General features: G+C 46.4%; 1 protein-coding gene across 3 annotated transcripts in view; it reads left to right on the top strand.

Annotated features, from left to right (window-relative positions):
* Positions 1-346: 346 nt before the first annotated feature.
* The window catches only part of CDKL1 (cyclin dependent kinase like 1), a 66,824-nt gene continuing 47,331 nt past the window's right edge, over positions 347-19,839 (top strand). The window contains exons 1-2 of one of the 3 annotated variants that reach the window (XM_015143659.3): positions 347-646; positions 1,541-2,140. In XM_015143659.3, the coding sequence (XP_014999145.2) occupies positions 1,970-2,140 (171 nt within the window). In that variant the 5' untranslated portion in view covers positions 347-646; positions 1,541-1,969. Of the gene's footprint in view, positions 647-936; positions 1,055-1,080; positions 2,141-19,839 lie in introns of those variants that run through there. The other 2 variants (XM_077940978.1, XM_077940979.1) reach the window with 2 other exon arrangements.

The following is a 19,839-nucleotide window of genomic DNA, read 5'->3' as shown; positions in this document are numbered from 1 at the left end:
GAAAACAGATCAGTGGTTGCCATTTGCAAACAATTTCTGTTCACAGACCACCTCTAGGCCATCCCTGTACTGGGTTTCCAGGGCAACCACCAGCCCTCCCTCCTCAGCTCCAGGCTCCTTTCTGAACCCTACCTGGGTTTACATTTAGTAGCATGCTGCTTGACACGGGATTGACTCCCGTTTCATAGACACTGTGTTAATTTTCTCTCCTCGGGTACTGCTTCCAGGGCAAATACCCGCATTGATGCTGGCACCGGGAACGGGGCGGATGACAAAGTGTGAGGCAGTCTGCCCAGTGGCAACTGACATGATTTCATGATTTCCACAGGTCCATCCGCTTCCTGCCAGTGTGTCAGATCAGAGCAGCAGGAGTCCGTCGGAAGAAGGATGGGGGAAAGGAACCGAAAACAATTAAGGCAGGCTCTGTAAGCTTCCACCTCCCACACCAGAAGGGTCCCACAGCAGAAGACTACAGTGGAACCTTCCCTGCTGTAGGAGGAAAGTGCTGACTTTAACCAATTTCTGCGGTCACGCCTTCCTCTTCTTTCCTTTCTCCCTCTCATTCATTCACTGACGCCGCAGCACTGATCAGCACAGACACAGAAGCTGCCTCCAAGGGACCAAAGGGAATAACCGCGGTTCTGAGGTGTGGGGACGGCTGTTCCAGGGAAATGTGGACCGCTCAGGAGGGGCTCCTAGCGCAGGCGTCTTCCCCGCAGACGCGGTTACAGTTGCGCTTTGCACGGCCTGCGGAAGTTTGCAAATCTAGCAGGTCTGCTCTCCCGGCAGCAGGACGTGCAGGGACTCGGCCCGCGGTCAGGACAGCTCCTGTGGACTAAGGGCGGCCCCCCGGGGCCCTTTCCTGCAGCCGGGACGGCGGCCGGGCTGGGCCGGGCAGGGGGTGGGAAGCGGGGGCGCTGCGGCCCCGCCCAGGCCGACCCGGGGCGGGGGCCGGTTCCCATAGGGATCTCCGGCCGAGGCACGCCGAACCGAGCCGAGCCGGGCGAAAGAAGGCGAGGCGGGAGCCAGGCCCGGCCCAGACTGCCGCGGCGCGGTGAGTCCCGGGCGGGCTAGGAGCGCGGGCCGTGCCGGGCCAACACGTGGCACCGCTGCACGCTGCGCGGCGCGGCTGGGGGGGCACGTCCGGGCGCGGGAGGGTTTTCCCGGTCCCGCGGACTAGGGGCGCGTGGTGGTCCCCTGCGGCCCAGCCTCGCCGCCGCCCCGGGGAGAGCCGGGAGGTGTCTTCTTGCCGCAGGGAAATGAGACCCGAAATTAGAACCGGGGAAGCCCTTAGCTCTCCCCGTGCTCCAGCCAGCTCAGGTGTCTTAGATCGGATGAACGATAACGTTAAAAAGATAGATTATCTTACAGCTCGGCTCGTTTTAGGATGGCAAGTTACATTTTAACTTACAGGGTATTTAACGGGCGATTAAAATTGGGTTATTGGAGGCAGCTAACTCTAGGCTGTTACTCCTGATCGCGTTGCCATTGCCGACACGGGTCCACGCTTCGTTCCTTAACATGTCCTGTTCTGTTCTAGGCCCGTGACGAGCACTCATCGTTGGGTGGGGCTCTAGTGCAGTCCGTTCGTGCCAATATTTTATAAGCGACGTTTTCAAACTATGTGAAGATCTGTTTTTTGTTTGTTTGTTTTTTTGACGGAGTCTAGCCCTGTCGCCCGGGCTGGAGTGCAGTGGTGCTGTCTCGGCTCACTGCAACCTCCGCCTCCTGGGTTCTCGCGATTCTCCTGCCTCAGCCTCCTGAGTAGCTGGGATTACAGGCGCCCATCGCTACACCCGGCTAATTTTTTGTATCTTTAGTAGAGACGGGGTTTCACTATGTTGGCCAGACTCGTCTCGAACTCCTGACCTCAGGTGATCTGCCTGCCTTAGCCTCCCAAAGTGCTGGGATTACAGGCGTGAGCCACCACTCCCAGCTGAAGATCCATTTTAAGAAGATTTATTCCTCTATGATGGAGAAGTATGAAAAAATTGGGAAAATTGGAGAAGGATCCTATGGAGTTGTTTTCAAATGTAGAAATAGGGACACGGGCCAGATTGTGGCCATCAAGAAGTTTCTGGAATCAGAAGACGACCCTGTCATAAAGAAAATCGCCCTTCGGGAAATCCGAATGCTCAAGGTAATTGATTCACTTTTCCTTTTTTCTTTTTCCAGACAGGATCTCACTCTGTCACCCAGGCTGGAGTGCAGCGATGTGGTCATACCTCACTGCAGCCTGGAACTCCTGGGCTCAAGCCATCCTTCTGCCTCAGCCTCCTGAGTAGCTGGGATTACAGGTTCTAGCCACTGCTCCAGGCTCCACTTTTTCTTTAAAGTGAATTTTTAGGGATGAAAGAAATAAAGTGAGTCATGTTATGTTAAAAGAATGTCATGGGACATGGTTACATCTTACTTCATAGCCTTTTGACTTCAGTGACACAAATGGGATATCTGTGCACAAGTCACTAATTATATAATGAACTAGAAAGCAGAAACAAAAGTGCCAGGTAAGGTGGCATTCACTTTTAGAGATGCTATGGTATATTTTATTTTTCTTCTCAATAGTTTCCCACCTGTAGACCTGGGTTTTCAAGGACCATCACAATTTGATAGTATAGGAATGTAAGACAATTCAATTTTGCCTAGCATTGTTGATTTTTAAACTTCTAAGGTATTTTCTATTGGTATACTCAGTCTTTTAAGAGAATTAACCATTTACCTGTTTTCACACTGCCAGGAAGCTCACAGGTCTCATTACACCTCATATATATTTACTGCTGAGCATCATCATGTCTCATTTCTAAAAAGAAGTGTTCTTCTTAAAGAAGTGAAATGATCACTTTCTATTTTTTGTTAATGTTTTGTAGAAATGGGATCTCGCTATGTTGGCCAGGCTGGTCTGGACCTCCTGGCCTCAAGCGATCCTCCCACCTTGGCCTCCTAAAGTGCTGGGATTACAGGCATGATCCAACGAGCCTGGTCTGATCACTTTTCAAATGTTTATTAGTTAACCCTAAAAATACCATGATATCGGAGGGGGGAAAGGTATTTATTACAAGCTAAACGTGTGTTTGCCTCTAATGGAGAGACTTCTTTACAGAACTTCTGTGAAGGTGAAATCCAAATCCCAATGTGAAAGGTGACATGTAATGAATACCATGGAGGTCAACTTTGTTTCAGTTATGGCCTCTGTGTTCTGACCTGTATAACTAACTACATGACAAGGGAAGAGCAACATGGTGAGAGACAGATGAATGAAACTTCCAGGGGATTTACTATTATTCTTGCTTCTGCAGTTTCTCCAGATCACTCTACAAATCTTTTACCCATGGATAAGTGTGTGGGGTCACTTCTAGACAAGGAACCTAAATGGAAAGCAGCAAGCTTTGGACAAATTGAAATGGGTGGATAACAGGGCAACTTCTCTATTTAGGTTTGGAATGTTCTTAGCCAACAGGATATTATGTATTGAGAGGAGATGCTTCCCAAGTCCCCCAGGGGAGTGCTCCCATAGGCAGGGGTGAGACCTGCAGTGTCTGACCATCCCCCTGCCCGGGTCACTCTACCCTTACCCTCTCTGTACACAGGGAGAGGCCGGTAGGCATTTTCTCTTCCTCAGGTTTCCTAGGGGAGGAGGTGATCATTACATTTCAAAGGGTTCATTGACCTGAAAGAAAATCTGTTTCTTGCAGAAAGATACTTTTTCTGATTCTGAAGATTACTTTTGTGAATGCTCCTTTCAAATCTCTCACCACACTTTATCAATACTACATTAACAGTGATAGCTCCCCAAATTAATTGAGTTCTTCCAGGATGGAGACCTTGCCTCTGTAGCTCTGTATCCCCAAAGCACACTAGTTGGCACATCTAGGCCTCCCAAAAATGTTATTGTTGGATTGGAAAAAAAAAGTTAACAAAATAAGCTCTTAAAAAAGGTGGATGTTGGCCGGGAGCGGTGGCTCAAGCCTGTAATCCCAGCACTTTGGGAGGCCGAGACGGGCGGATCATGAGGTCAGGAGATCGAGACCATCCTGGCTAACACAGTGAAACCCCGTCTCTACTAAAAAATACAAAAAACTAGCCGGGCGAGGTGGCGGGCGCCTGTAGTCCCAGCTACTCGGGAGGCTGAGGCAGGAGAATGGCGCAAACCCGGGAGGCAGAGCTTGCAGTGAGCTGAGATCCGGCCACTGCACTCCAGCCTGGGCGACAGCGCGAGACTCCCTCTCAAAAAAAAAAAAAAAAAAAAAAGGTGGATGTTGCCAATAAATTGGGAAGTCAAATGTGTTCTCTGAACTGAATATTGATATCCTCCAAAGGATGGGGTTGTGTGCACATGATCCTGATTTCAAAGCATGCAGCACCCCACTCTCCAGATTAAGTGCACAGACGTAGACACCCCCGATCTCTATGAAGTGGTGGGACTAGATTAGAGGTAGAGTCTGTTCTTTAAAGCTGTAACTTTTCAGAGTTGTGTGATATTCCTAACACATAATATGTACTAGACTGGGCATGGTGGTGCATGCCTGTGGTCCTAGCTACTTAGGAAGGAGGCCAAGGCAAGAGGATTGCTTAAGCCCAGCAGTTCAAGGCTGTGGTGAGCTATGATTAGGCCACTGTACTCTAGCCTGGGTGACAGAGTGAGACCCTCTCTGTTATAAAATAAAGATACTTAATAAATATTTGCTGAGTAGGTAAATTGAGGGTATGGTGAATGAACATTTTATTTTCTCCATTTATGGATTCAGTAAATACTCATAGAGTCCCAGTTGTGCCTACAATGATGTTTATGCAAAGTTGTACACCCTGTCTTTCAGCAGCTCGGCTCTTGGAAGGGAGGTAAGATGAGTTGCCCTTTGGCTCTCACTCCTTATAGACTGGTTCCAGTGAGCAGGGCATGTGTACCCTTGTCTGGTAAGAACTCTTTAGGTGCTTGTTGAATGGTGAAAATAAAGTGACTGGGGGCATGTTTGAGCTGAACTTTGAAATGTTTAGGGAAACGTGGAATGAGAGATAAGGCATGCCAGGCAGACACTCTATCCTAGGAAAAGGTGCATAAGTGGAAAGCACAGTATATTGAGGGAACACAGGTAATAACCCCAGTGTCTTGGCCAAGATGCCCAGTGGGTGCTAACAGGCCAGGGAGAGAAGGAAGGGGGAAGCCAGGGTCCAGCAGGATCAGGTCATATTCTAGATTTCTTCTGAAAGAAGAGCACATAGGAATCTAATGATTGGATGAGAAATCAAGAACAATTTCAAGGTTGTTGACTGAGTGACTGGAAGAATGAAGAGATCGTTCACTGTGATAAGAGACCCAGGTGCAAAGTTGGTGGAAAGGAAATAAAGAGCTCTGTTTTGGACAGGTTAAGTTTGAATTGTGAACCCAAAGAGACTTGTAAAGTAGGCAGTTGACTACACAAGTCTGGCATTCAGAAGAAGTCCAGGTTGGAGACAGATAAAGTTGGGGTACATAAGCTTATCGATGGTATTTAAAGCTGTGGGACCGGAGGTGGTCACCATGTGGGATGGAGGGACAGGTACTGAAGGTGGAAGCTTAGTGTACCCAGCCCTTGGGGGTCAGGAAGATGACAAGGAACCAGCAAGGGAGGCAAGAAGAGGCGATCTGTATGGTAGGAAACCCCATAGAACAATGTTCTTTCTTTATTATCATTATTATTTATTTTTTGGAGACAGTCTCGCTCTGCCACCAGTGGCACAATCTCAGCTCACTGCAAACTCCGCCTCCCAGGTTCAAGAGATTCTTCTGCCTCAGCCTCCCAAGTAGCTGGGATAAGAGGTGCCTGCCACTACACCTGGCCACTTTTTGTATTTTTAGTAGAGATGGGGTTTCACCATGTTGGTCAGGCTGGTCTCGAACTCCTGACCTCAAACGATCCGCCTGCCTTGGCCTCCCAAAGTGCTAGGATTATGGGTGTGAACCACTGCGCCTGACCACAGTGTTCTTAAAAGCTTAGTGAAGAAGATAGCTCAAGAGTGAGGGGATGCTCTGTGGTGTCAGAGGTCTCCATTAGTAGATTTAGGATTAGCCATTGGCTTTGATCATGTGAGGGTCTTTGGTGACCTTGACAAGAGCTGTGTGAGTGGAGAGGAATGAAACCTTCATCAGCAGAGGTTTAAGAGAGACGAGAAGAACGAAGTGGAGATAGTGATATGGGCAACTGTTTTGAAGAGTTTTATTATAAAAGGAAGACAAAAATGGGGCAGAGGTGTTTGTAAAGATGTGGGCTGAAGAGAGGTTTTTTTGTGGTTGCTGTTTTTAACTACAAGTGAGAAGTACATTTGTATGCTAAAGTTGTAAATAAATCCAGTAGAGAAAAAACTTGATGTTGGAGGAGGGAGAGAATTACTGGACCCATGACCTTGAGTTACTAACCTGAACCATACCAAACTTCAATATCATTGCATAAAAAAAGACAATTTAGGCCGGGCACGGTGGTTCACGCTTGTAATCCTAGCACTTTGGGAGGCCAAGACGGGCGGATCACCTGAGGTCAGGAGCTTGAGGCCAACATGGTGAGACCCCATCTGTATTAAAAACACAAAAACACAAAAACTAGCCAGGCGTGGTGCCAGGCGCCTGTAATCCCAGCTACTCCTGTCTGAGACAGGAGAATCGCTTGAACCTGGGAGGCAGAGGCTCCAGTGAACCGAGATCGTGCCCTTGTGCTCCAGCCTGGGTGAGCGAGTGAGACTGCTAGATTCTTTACATACACTCTCCTTAGTCTTTCTGTAACAGGATCCACAGCGGGCTCCAAGCTATGGGGTGGAACTTCTTCCACCAGGGTATTCACCGTCTTCTGATTTGCGTATGATACATGGACTCTACGTGAATTCAACTCCTTTCCATAACTCAGGTTTAAATATATTAAGGATTTATTGGATGAGAGGTAGGGTGGTCATAACAGAAGTCAGATTGCAGAGAGAGACAATGTAACTGAAAGAAAATCACCTTAAATCAAGAAGTCAGGAGCTGGGTGTGGTGGCTCACGCCAGTAATTCCAGTATTTTGGGAGGCCGATGTGCGGATCTCTTCAGCCCAGGAGTTCAAGACCAGAGGGGGCAATGTGGTGAAACCCCATCTCTACAAAAAATAGAAAAATTAGCTGGGTGTGGTGGCATGCACCTGTAGTCCCAGCTACTCAGGAAGCTGAGGTGGGAGGATCACCTGAGTTCTGGGAGTCAAGGCTGCAGTGAGCCGTGATTTGTGTGGCTACACTCCAGCCTGGGCAACAGATTAAGACACTGTATCCAAAAAAAAAAAAAAAAAAATCAAGAAGGCAGGCATGATGGGCTGGAGCATCACAGGCCCTGTGGTGGAAAGTGGGCAGTGGTTCTGCATAAAGCAGGCGGATGCACTTGAACTCCACACAGCCCCTTAGGGGAATATCTGTGTGTCCGGAAAGGAGCAAGGAAAGGGCTATGTGTTTCAAAACAAATACAAACCATACAAATACAAAGTAATACAAACCAATACAAAACAAATACAAACCATACAAATACAGTGTAATACAACAGAATAATTGAGTTACTAAGGCCCCAAGCCCCTATGCTGCTGAATCTTCTCTCTGTGGAATGAAAATGGTAGGAAGAGGAAAGAAAGAATTTCAGCCAGCAGTGGCAGAAAAAGTAGATGCTCCTAGCGGAGTTGGAGGTTAAGGACAGGACAGTGTCACTGTGGGATCTCTGGGCAGATGTTCTACCTATGGCAGGTGGTATGGGGGCGTTAAAATATATTAGACCAGCATTGGTCAAGGGCTGAGAGCAGCAGCTGGGACATTGTCTGTGACAGGTCTCCCTCCAGAAAACAAGAAAAACAAGAGAGACAAAGAGAAGGAATCATCTACTGCTCTGTGGCAGGTAGGGGCAAGGGACCTAGTAAATCTGGACAAACTGCCAAGTGTCGTTGTTACCTGGGATGCACAAATTACACTGCTAACAACCTTAGAAGGTAGATATTGTTATCCCGTTTTACCAATGGATTCAGTGTGGTTAATGATTTGCCAAGGCGTCCCGGTCAGTAGGCTGGAATGCAGAAACAGTTCTCTCTGTCCCCAGGTTCATGCCATGTGGTTTGCCCGTACCAGAACCATCCATCACTTTATACCAAACACCATACTCTGAAGTCTCCCCATGACTGGTCCTCAGAATTTATACTGCCCATTCTCCAGCAAGGCCTTAGCTGTGAGATTCGTGGCTTCTGTGGAGGCCTGAGTACAGATTCTAGCTGGAGCAGCAGTTCTTTCCATCTCTCATTCCATAACCCTATGGACTATTTTAGAAGGCTAAAAGTTATGGTTTGCCACCTACAAAGATGAGAATAAGCATGAGGGGAAATGTCCATTTGAAAATTAATTATAAATATCACAACGTAATGCAGAGATTAATAATGAGAACAAGGTCACTCCTAAAGGGGGAAAATTGGTTCTTGGCAGGTGACAAAAAAGTCTAACTTTTTTATTGTTTAAAGCACAGATATACATATGGTTCATATACAGATATATAGTATATTTGTGATATTAAAATTTCATTGGTAAGTGATTAGAAAAAATGTGTAAAATGACTCTTTGGGGGAAAGAAATGAAAAAAGGTGCATGGGGTGTGGGTGAGTGGGACTGTTGAGTGTATCCTAGATGCCAGAAGTATGCTCTCATTTGATTTTAATTCATCATGAATAGTAGTAACCTTCTGAATGTCCAGAACATCCCTTTTTTCCCTGCTGTCCACTTTCATCAGTAGCCTTCTAGAAGGGACAGGGGCTGTGTGACTGAATGGGGACAGGAGCTGCAGTTAGGGACTTCAGCAGTCTGGTCCCCTCTCCTCCCCTCCCCCTCCCTTCTCTCTCTTTTTTTTTTTTTTGGAGACAGTCTCACTCTGCTGCCCAGGCTGGAGTGCAGTGCTGCAATCTTGGCTCACTGCAACCTCCGCCTCCTGGGTTCAAGTGATTCTCCTGCCTCAGCCTCCCCAGTAGATAGGATTACAGGGGCACGCCACCACACCCAGCTAATTTTTGTATTTTTAGTAGAGACAGGGTTTCACTGTGTTGTCCTGGCTGGTCTCAAACTCCTGATCTCGTCATCCACCTCCCTTGGCCTCCCAAAGTGCTGGGATTACAGGGATGAGCCATCACATCCGGCCATGGGACTTCAGTTTCTGATCATGCTTGAAGCTGTGGAGCGACCTTGGGCAAGCTCTAGTGCTTCCTGGAGCCTGGCCCACCTTATTGCTATGATTTATGTCCCTGTTTGGCATTGCTTTGCTGAATTTTTGCTGAGGAGAGCAGAGGGCTCTTGGGTCAAACATCTAACAGCAGTCAAGCAGCCTCAAGGATGCAAGGGCAGGAAAGTAGAGAGTCAAAGGGAGTAATAGTATAGAAGAGGAAAGCACAGACGGAAAGGCAGAAGGTGAGATTTTAACGTGGTGCTGTGGCCAATGGAGGCGCTAGAGACAAAGCTCTTCACACAGTACCCCCAAGAGGCTCACTGTCTTCAAAGAGCAGACCAGAAATCCTGCTGGGCACATTACCATCATGGTGACAGGCACATGCTCTAAGAAGCAGGACTGTCAAAGTTGCCTGTTATCCAAAGCATTTATTAAGTGCTTAATTGAATATGCTCTGTGCTAGGGCCACATCCACTAAATGCTAACAGAGTACCATGTAAATGCTCGCTAGCTTTAGAATCTAATTAGAACTTTCACAGTTGGAAGGGCTTCTGCTCCTCAAATATTAGCTGAAGGAGTGTTTCCTAACTCAGTAAAAACCTTGGCCAGCCACAGTGGCTCATGCCTGTGATCCCAGCACTTTGGGAGGCTGAGGCAGGTGGATCATGAGGTCAGGAGTTTGAGACCAGCCTGGCCATCATGGTGAAACCCCATCTCTACTAAAGATACAAAAAATTAGCCAAGTTTGGTGGCATGTGCCTGTAACCCCAGCTACTCGGGAGGCTGAGGCAGGAGAATCGCTTGAACCCGGGAGGTGGAGGTTGCAGTGAGCCAAGATAGAGCCATTGCACTCCAGCCTGGGCAACAGGGCGAGACTCAGTCTCAAAAAAACAAAAAACAAAAACAACCAAAAAAATCTTGTGGAAAATCCTGTAACATCTTTAAGAATTTAGTCCTGCTGTTGCTAATAGGAGTCATTTCTAGGCTCCCTCTCTTTAAATTGTTTAATTGGCTTGTTGAGGTGGATTAATAACATATGTCTATTGTTTTAGCTGAGGTCAGCATTTTCTATTATGGATTATAGATTAACAAACCCAAATGTCTGTGGAATCACACTGTTAACATAAATGAGGGAAGCAGCCTGAATATAGGGCAAGATGGAGAGGTGGAGACTGGGGCAAACTGGAGTCCTCATGTCTCATCTAAAGTGGACAGCCACTGCTCAGCACCACAGACTGCAAGCCTAGGGTGCTGGGTTTTCAGTCTTTTTTTTTTTTTGAGACAGAGTCTTGGTCTTGTCACCCAGGCTGGAGTGTAATGATGTGATCTGGGCTCACTGCAACCTCTGCCTCCCAGGCTCAAGTGATTCTCCTGCCTCAGCCTCCTGAGTAACTGGGATTACAGGCACCCACTACCACGCCCAACTAATTTCTTGTATTTTTAGTAGAGGTGGGATTTCACCATGTTGGACAGGCTAGTTGTGAACTCCTGACTTCAGGTGATCCACTTGCCTCGGCCTCCCAAAGTGCTGGGATTACAGGCATGAGCCACCGCACCAGGCCCACCACCCCCCTCCATTTTGTTTTTGTAAGACAGGATCTCACTCTGTTGCCCAGGCTGGAGTGCAGTGGCACAATGATGGCCTCACTGCAGCCTCAATTTCCAGGGCTCAGGTGATCCTCCCACTTCAGCCTCCTGAATAGTTGGGACTACAGGCATGCATCACCACACCAGGCTAATTCTTTGTATTCTTTTTTTTTTTTTTTTTTTTTTGAGATGGAGTCTTGCTCTGTCTTCTAGGCTGGAGTACAGTGATGCGATCTTGGCTCGCTGCAACCTCCACCTCCCAGATTCAAGTGATTCTCCTGCCTCAGCCTCCTGAGTAGCTGGGATTACAGGTGCCCACCACACCTGGCTGATTTTTGTGGTTTTAGTAGACATGGGGTTTCACCATGTTGGCCAGGCTGGTCTCAAACTCCTGACCTCAGGTCATCCACCCACCTCAGCCTCCCAAAGTGCTGGGATTACAGGTGTGAGCCACCGCACCCAGCCAATTCTTTGTATTCTTTGTAGAGATGGGGTTTCTCCTTGTTGCCCAGGCTGGTCTCAAACTCCTGTCCTCAAGCAATCCTCCTGCCTTGGTCTCCCAATGTGCTGGGTTTACAGGCATGACCCCCCCCATGTCCAGCCAGAGTCTTTTTTAAAAAATCCAGAAATCAGAATTTTATGTAAAGTGTCCTGGGGGTTTTCCTACAAACTTTTATTCTGAGAAAAAACACAAGATGTACAGAAGTACAGAGAATAGTGCAATAAATACCTGCATACCCTTAGCTAGATTAGTTCATCAACTTGTTAGAATTTTGCTGCATTTCCTTTCTGTCTTTTTTTCATTCTTTCTTTTTAGAGACAGTCTCACTCTGTTGCCCAAGCTGGAGTGCAGTGGCACAATCATGACTCACTGTATTCTTGAAATCCTGGGCTCAAGTGATCCTTCTGCCTCAGCCTCCTAAGTTGCTGATATTACAGACATGTGAGCCCTAGTGCCTGGCTAATTTATTTGTTTTTTGTAGAGATAAGATTTTACTATGTTGCCCAGGCTGGTCTCCAACTCCCAGCCTCAAGCAATCCTCCCACCTCAGCCTGCCAAAGCCCTGGGATTACATGTATGAGCCATTGTGCCTACACTTCCTTTATTTCTATTTCTGCCTCTATCTCTTTTTCTTCCGCTCTCACACACACTTTTTTGGCTGAGCCATCTACCTAAATATTTAGCATGATCTCCTGAAGCAAAGATGTTCTTCTATATAATCACATTATGATTTCCATACTCAATAAATTGATCACTGACTCAATACTATTATCTAACATATACTCTATGTTCAAATTTCTCATATTATCCTAATAATGGTTATATAACTATATATATAATGAAATAACTATATATATGTGTGTGTGTATAGTTATTTTTTAATCCAGGATCTATTCAGTGACTGTACATTGCCATGACTCTTTTTTTTTTTTTTTTTTTTTTTGAGACGGAGTCTTGCTCTGTTGCCCAGGCTGGAATGCACTGGTGCAATCTCGACTCACTGCAGCCTCCGCCCCTTGGGCTCAAGTGATTCTCCTGCTTCAGCCTTCCGAGTAGCTGGGATTACAGACACCTGCCACCGCGCCCGGTTAATTTTTGTATTTTCAGTAGAGATGGGGTTTCACTATCTTGGACGGGCTAGTCTCGAACTCCTGACCTTGTGATCCACCTGCCTTAGCCTCCCCAACTGCTGGGATTACAGGTGTAAGCCACCACGCCCGGCCCATTGCCATACCTCTTTAGTCTCCTTTCATCTGAAAGTTTTCCACCTTCTTTATTCTCTTATTTCATCTTTCATGATGCTGACATTTTTGAAAAGTCCAGGCCATCTGTTTTGCGGAATGTGCTTTGACTTAGACTAACTGGCTGTTTCCAAATTATTTGATACAGGTTAAATGTTTTCAGTAAGAACACTGCATGGGTGAAGCTATGTTCTTCACACTAGCTCCCATCAGGAAGGATATGATGTCATTTTTGTCCCCTAATTGGTTCTATCAGTTTTAATTCCTTAGTTAAGATGGGTCTACCATATTTCTCAATTGTAAAAATGATTTTCTCCTTTATACTTAATAATCTGTGGGGTGATATTTGAAACTGTGACGACCTTGTTCCCCAACAACTTTCACCCAATGGTTCTTTTTTTTTTTTTTTTTTTTTTGAGACAGAGTCTCGCTCTGTTAGCCCAGGCTCAAGTGCAGTCATGTGATCTTGGCTCACTGCAACCTCCACCTCTGGGGTTGAAGCAATTCTCCTGCGTCAGTCTCCTGAGTGGCTGGATTTACAGGTGCCCGCCACCATGCCTGGCTAATGTTTGCATTTTTAGTAGAGATGGGGTTTCATCATGGTGGCCAAACTGGTTTCAAACTCATGGCCTCAAGTGATCCACCTACCTCGGCCTCCTAAAGTGCTGGGATTATAGATGTGAGCCACCATGCCCGGCATCAACCAATGGTGATGTAAAAAAGTGATTGTAAAATAGTTATTTTTCTATACTTCTTTCTATACTCATTAGTTATCATTTTTCTGTTAAAAAAAGAAAGATATTCTTCCCCTCTCCCCCAACCCCTCCTTTTCGTATCACTGTGGATTCATGGATTTTTAAAAATTCAATATGTGACACACCATCACTGTCAGTATTCTTTTTGACTCTGAATTGTCACACATTTAGCATTTGCGGCTCCTTCCATCTAACTCCTGCCCCAGACCTGTATCCGCCATTTCTCCAGAGTCCCCTGGTTCCTTTTAGTCGGAATGAACTCTCTTGACCTTAAAATGTTGACAAATAATTTTTAAAAAATTTAAACATCATTTAGGCCAAGTAAAACGCATCTGCAGATAATGTTTGCCATATAAGCTGCCAGTCTGGGGCCTTAGGGATTGGACAGTTTTCATTCTCTGCAGGTGTTCTCATTAGAGACTCGCAGAGATCTGGTCCATTGATGTTCATTACTAATGTATAGATAGATGCTGGGAGTTTATGTAAACTGGTTGTCAATAGCCTAGGAGACAAAACAGAGCATTCCCTTGCCCACAATGATAGAAACCAAACAATCCTCTTATCATTATCTCTCCCTATTTGTTCAACAAGTGGAGACCTGTTTAATTTTATTTTTACAAGATAATATACTAACTGCAAATAGTAACAAGCTGCTTTGTTTGCTTATTAGAAGATTTTTTGGCTTAGCTCTTGACGTGTTTATCTAGAAAGATTATATTCCTGCTGTGTAGTGAACTCCTAAGTGATAAAGCTGCCACACAAATACTTTCACAACAACAGAAGCAGAAATCAACAAGCTGGCTCATTACCTTCTTAAAGACTCCTGGTTTGCAAGGAGATTAAGCACATACCACCATCTGTCAGTGTCCTGCTGCCACTACACACACCCTGCCACACACCATAGACTAGAAAACAAAATATCACAGAGCAGGAGGAGGCAGGATAAGTGATCTTTATAATTTACATTGATAAAAGACATAATTTATGCTATTGCTTTTTTGCGACTTAAATTATTTTTATTTCTAACCTGTAAAATTTCTAGGTGGACAGCATTTTTTTTTTTTTTTTTTTTTTTTTTTTTTTTTGAGACGGAGTCTTGCTCTGTCCCCCTGGCTGGAGTGCAGTGGCACTATCTCGGCTCACTGCAAGCTCTGCCTCCCGGGATCATGCCATTCTCCTGCCTCAGCCTCCCGAGTAGCTGGGACTACAGGCGCCCGCCACCGCGCCCGGCTAATTTTTTTGTATTTTTAGTAGAGACAGGGTTTCACCATGTTAGCCAGGATGGTCTCAATCTCCTGACCTTGTGATCCGCCCGCCTCGGCCTCCCAAAGTGCTGGGATTACAAGCGTGAGCCACCACGCCCGGCCAGCATTTTTGTTGTTGTTGTTGTTGTCGTCGTTTGTTTTTTTTTTTTTTTGAGACAGCCTCACTGTGTTGCTCAGGCTGGAGTGCAGTGGCACAATCTCAGCTCACTGCAACCTCCTCCTCCCCCCAGGTCCAAGCGATTCTCCTGCCTCAGCCTCCTGAGTAGCTGGGATTACAGGCCCACATCACCATGTCCAGCTAATTTTTGTATTTTTAGTGGAGGTAGGGTTTCACCATATTGGCCAGGCTGGTCTCGAACTCCTGATCTCAAGTGATCCTCCCGCCTTGGCCTCCCAAAGTGCTGAGATTATAGGCGTGAGCCACCGTGCCCAGCCGACAGTGTGTATTACATATTGCTATTATAAGACTCCAAACTGGCCAGACGTGGTGACTCACACCTGTAATTCCAGCACTCTGGGAGGCCAAGGTGGGTGGATCACAAGGTCAGGAGATCGAGACCATCCTGGCTAACATGGTGAAACCCCATCTCTACTAAAAAATACAAAACATTAGCCGGGCATGGTGGCACGCACCTGTAGTTCCAGCTACTCCAGAGGCTGAGGCAGGAGAATGGTGTGAACCCAGGAGGCGGAACTTACAGTGAGTGGAGATCGCGCCACTGCACTCCAGCCTGGGTGACAGAGCAAGACTCTGTCTCAAAATAATAATAATAATAATAATAATAATAATAATAATAATAATGACTGTAAACCACACTAAAAGGTAGTAATTATTGGCCGGGCATGGTGGCTTACGCCTGTAATCCTAACACTTTGGGAGGCCAAAGCAGGCAAATCACTTGAGCTCAGGAGTTCAAGACCAGCCTGGGCAACAAGGTGAAACTTTGTCTCTATAAAAAGTATAAAAATTTCCCAGTTGTGGTGGTGTGCACCAGTGGTCCCAGCTACTCAGGAGGCTGAGATGAGAGGATCACTTAAGCCTGGGAGGTCAAGGCTGCAGTGAGTGTGATTGAGTCACTGCACTCGCACCTGGGTGACAGAGTGAGACCCTGGCCAAAAAAAAAAGAAAGAAAGAGAGAGAGGGAGAGAGAGAAACAGAGGAAGAAAGGAAGAGAGGAAAGAAGGAAAGAAGGAAAGAAGGAAGAAAGGGAGGGAGGGAGGGAGGGAGGGAAGGAAAGAGTAATTTTTGTATGGAATGAATGGAAACATTCTTAAAGGGGCAAGGCTTGTGTCTTTCACTTTAAATTTTTGAAAAATGTTTTAATCCACCTTTTTACTTGGCAGAATTGATGATTTAGGCCACAAATTTCCTTTCAACAAGCATATTTTCTTGCTAATTATTAACTTTCTTTATTGCTTATTAACCTTAAAGTCCCTCTAGTAAAAATACTCTTGGGTAAAATTGCCTGGTTGAAAATCTTTGAACTCCATCTATTTTTTTGTTGTTGTGGGAATAATGAAAGGTTAAGCATTTCTAAGCTGGCCAGGCACAGTGACTCACTCCTGTGATTCCAGCGCGTTGGGAGGCTGAAGCAGAAGGATAGCTTGAGCCCAGGAGTTCCAGGCTGCAGTGAGCTATGATCGCACCACTACACTTCAGCCAGGGTGACAGACTGAGACCCTTTCTCTAAACAAACAAACCAACAACAACAACAACAAAACCACACAGAATTTCTAAATCAACAGATGTTATCAGCCACACATAAAAACTAATGAAACAATTGACTTTATAACTATCACAAGGTTTCTGCATTAATTCTTGGCTGTGTCAGTGCCATTTTTCATTTTCATCACAATTGCACTATTCCTTCTCTCATAGTCCTTTCCACATACTGTGTTAGTCAGTAAAACAGGTCAAGCATCCATGGTGCACATCACTGGCCTGTGCTGAGTCTGGAGAGGAATCCAGGAGAGACCTAGAGCCAGGCATGAGGCTTTGTTCTTCATACATGTAAACTGAAGGAGAGGTGACAGGGCAGCAACACAGATGACTTGGGAAAAGGGGCTACCTCTTTTTTTCACTTGCTTGTTCCCTCCAGAATTGCTCGAGGCTGATTCCAGATGTTTTCTTAGGACGGTGGACAGTAGATCTCTATTATCCAGCCCACAGTGGGTGGCTTTGGGTTACTCAGTCACTTGGTGTCCTACATTTGGGTGCTCGCTCTACCAAGTCCCAACGACATGCCAGGAGCTGGACACCTCTACACAACTGGGAATGCCGAGTCATATGGCCTGAACAGTAGGGCAGTTTTGACCTGCTGTGGCAAGTTCCCTCTTGTCCTACTCAGTGTTAGCAGCCTTCCATATCACTTGGTAAATTAGGTAGAGCAGTGCCCAAGGGCTGTATAGCTGCCTCCAAAATCCAGAGACCCACCAGGAGCAATGCCCCTTTTTAAATGGTAGGGGATACAAGGTGCAACAATTTGTCCTTTAAAGAGGATGCAGCTGGGCATGGTGGTGCCCACCTGTAGTCACAGTTATTTGGGAGGCTGAGGTGGGAGGATCACTTGAACTCAGGAGTTGAAGGCTACAGGGAGCTATGATCATGCCACTACACTCTAGCTTTAAGACAGAACAAGGCCCTGTCTCAAAAAAAAAAAAAAAAAAAAAGAAAAAAAAAAGGAAGTCACAGCATGCCCCAGGCCATTGGACTCCTAGAATATCACTTCTATGCCATTCCCCAGACGGTTTTCTTCCACGCTCCGGTATATACATAGCTTAACTGGACATCCAGAGTACTTGCCATTTCTGTTCACCAGGAGATCCAGTTCACATGATGTCATCAATACAGTGGAGCAGCATGATATTCAGTGGAACGTCAAGACAATTAAGGTCCTTGTGGATTATATGATGACAGAGCGCAGGAGAGTTAACTTAGGCTTCAGGCAAGACAGTGTGAACTGCTGTCCATCCCACACAAGACGAACGGCTTTTGATCTAACTTACCGATTGGAATTGGAAGGAATACATTCAAGTCAGTAGTTGCATGTCAAGTGCCAGAGCCTGTGTATATCAGTTCCAGGAAAGATACCATATCTGGCCCAGCTGCTGCAATTGGAACTACAGTTGGGTTGAGTTTATAGGAGTCTACCAGGTGAGTTGAGGGAGTTAGCATGGGGATCACTACCTCGGCATTCCTAAGTCTTTGATGGTGGTACTTATCGCTGCCATTTTCTCCTGGGATGCAGTTTTGCCTCGGATTTACTATTTTGACCAGGGTTGTGTTGCAGGGAGGAAGAGCAGTTTCAGGGGCTGGTATTTGGCCCTTTCTGCCATATTGGCTCTTACTGCACAGGTCATAGAACCAATGTGAGGGTTTGCCGACTGCTAAGCATACCTATCCCAATTTTGCACTTCTCAGGTGGAGGAAACGATCTCAAGAATGGATTCATGGACCTGTTAAGCCCACTGTGAAACGGTGCTCTAACCTGAGGCCATGGTAGCATTTGGGGTCCCCACATATCAGTGCCAGCTCAGACGTTGTAGCCATAACCCTTGAAAGGTCTGAGTATTTTCCTTTCCCAGTTACTCTGGTAAATGGCCACAGATCCCTTTGAAAAGTGAAGAATACTCACAGTGGCATTGCAGGATCCTCCTTCAAGGTGACTCAGTCAGCAACACTTTGGACTGGAACTGACTTAGATCTAGAAACTGGGCAAGGAGCTGCAGTTTTCCACTCTAGCAGTTGACACCAACTTTCTGCTTGCTCGGTTTCTTCTGGCAATGCAAGTCAGGTGACACATGAGCCAGCTGCCCTTCTGTCTCACCTATAGGAACTCCATGATGAGATCCCATCTGTGCATTATTAGCACAGACTTCTGTGAAATAAGGTGTTCTGGCTGTGCTTCCCATTATGGTAATTTTATGTACCTTGCCACTGTTAGCACCTGGTCTCTGCCACTCTGGAATCTTACCAGTTTCATCAGAACCAGAAAGCCTAGTTCTGTGGTAGCATCTCCAGCCTACTGAGGACAAGCCCGTCTACCCCACCCACAGAGGACAGCCGACGATGAGCTCTTGAAGATGCCACCGGGCTCCTTTCTGCTTTAGTGGAGAGAGTATCCTCTGGGCCTTCCAAGGAAACATAATCAGGCAGTGGGTCCTGCAGTCCCACATCACACATCGTTTCTAACATTTCCACCTCCTTGAGTCCCCAGGCCCCTTCCTCAATACTCTGCCAAGGCAGTTCCAGCATGTCTCCCTTATCTACTAAAAGCCCAACTTCAAAGAGCTATGCCAGCAGCACATTTAAGACTGTCTTCTGTGCGCTGTGACTCACACCTGTAATCCCAGCACTTTTAGAGACTGAGGCAGGCAGATCACTTGAGGTCAGGAGTTTGTTACCAGCCTGGCCAATATGGCGAAACCCTGTCTCTACCAAAAATACAAAACTTAGCTGGATGTGATGGCGTGCACCTGTAGTCCCAGCTACTGGGGAGGCTGAGATGACAGAATCTCTTGAACCCAGGAGGCAGAGGTTGCAGTGAGCCGAGATCACACCACTGCACTCCAGCCTGGGTGACAGAGTAAGACCTTGTCTCAAAAAAAAAAAAAAAAAAAAAAAAAAGATTTTCTTGACAGGCACAGTGTCTCACAGTATCTCACATCTGTAAACCCAACAATTTGGGATGCCGAGGTGGCAGAATTGCATGAGGCCAGGAGTTTGAGACCAACTGGGCAAGATGATGAGACCCTGTCTCTACAAAAAAAAATTTTTTTTAATTATCCAGTCACGGTGATGTATGCCTGTGGTCCCAGCCACTGGGGAGGCTGAGGCAGGAGGATCACTTGAGCCTAGGAGTTCAAGGCTGCAGGGAGCTATGATCATGCCACTGCGCTCCAGCCTGGATGACAGAGTATGACCCTGTCTCTCTAAAAAATAAAAGTAAAATTTTAAAAAGAACTGTCTGCAGGTATCCTTGTCAAGAATTAAGTCCCAAGTTATGGGACGGTGTAGTGCTCCCGTATCAATGAATTTCCCCTTCTCCAGCCTTACATTTTACTACTGTCATGGCCCAGCCCCTTCGTGACTGCTGCTGGTACCCATGAGGTAGGTCTTGTCATTCTTGAGTGCAGTTATTTCCTCGCAGAGCAAGAACCTTATTCCCCTACACAGACACTGCTACAACCTCATCCTATTACAGGTCCGTGGGCCCTAGAAGGAGGTGGGGTAGAATCTAAGGAGGACAGGCATCCCCCCACCAGCCCAAGGAGGCACCTGCATCATCTGAGGGATTTTTAGTGTCTGCAGG

Source organism: Macaca mulatta, chromosome 7, assembly GCF_049350105.2.
Source record: "Macaca mulatta isolate MMU2019108-1 chromosome 7, T2T-MMU8v2.0, whole genome shotgun sequence".
Classification (NCBI taxonomy): domain Eukaryota; kingdom Metazoa; phylum Chordata; class Mammalia; order Primates; family Cercopithecidae; genus Macaca; species Macaca mulatta.
Note: the sequence above shows the minus strand (reverse complement) of the source record. Positions and strands in the feature narration are given on the sequence as shown.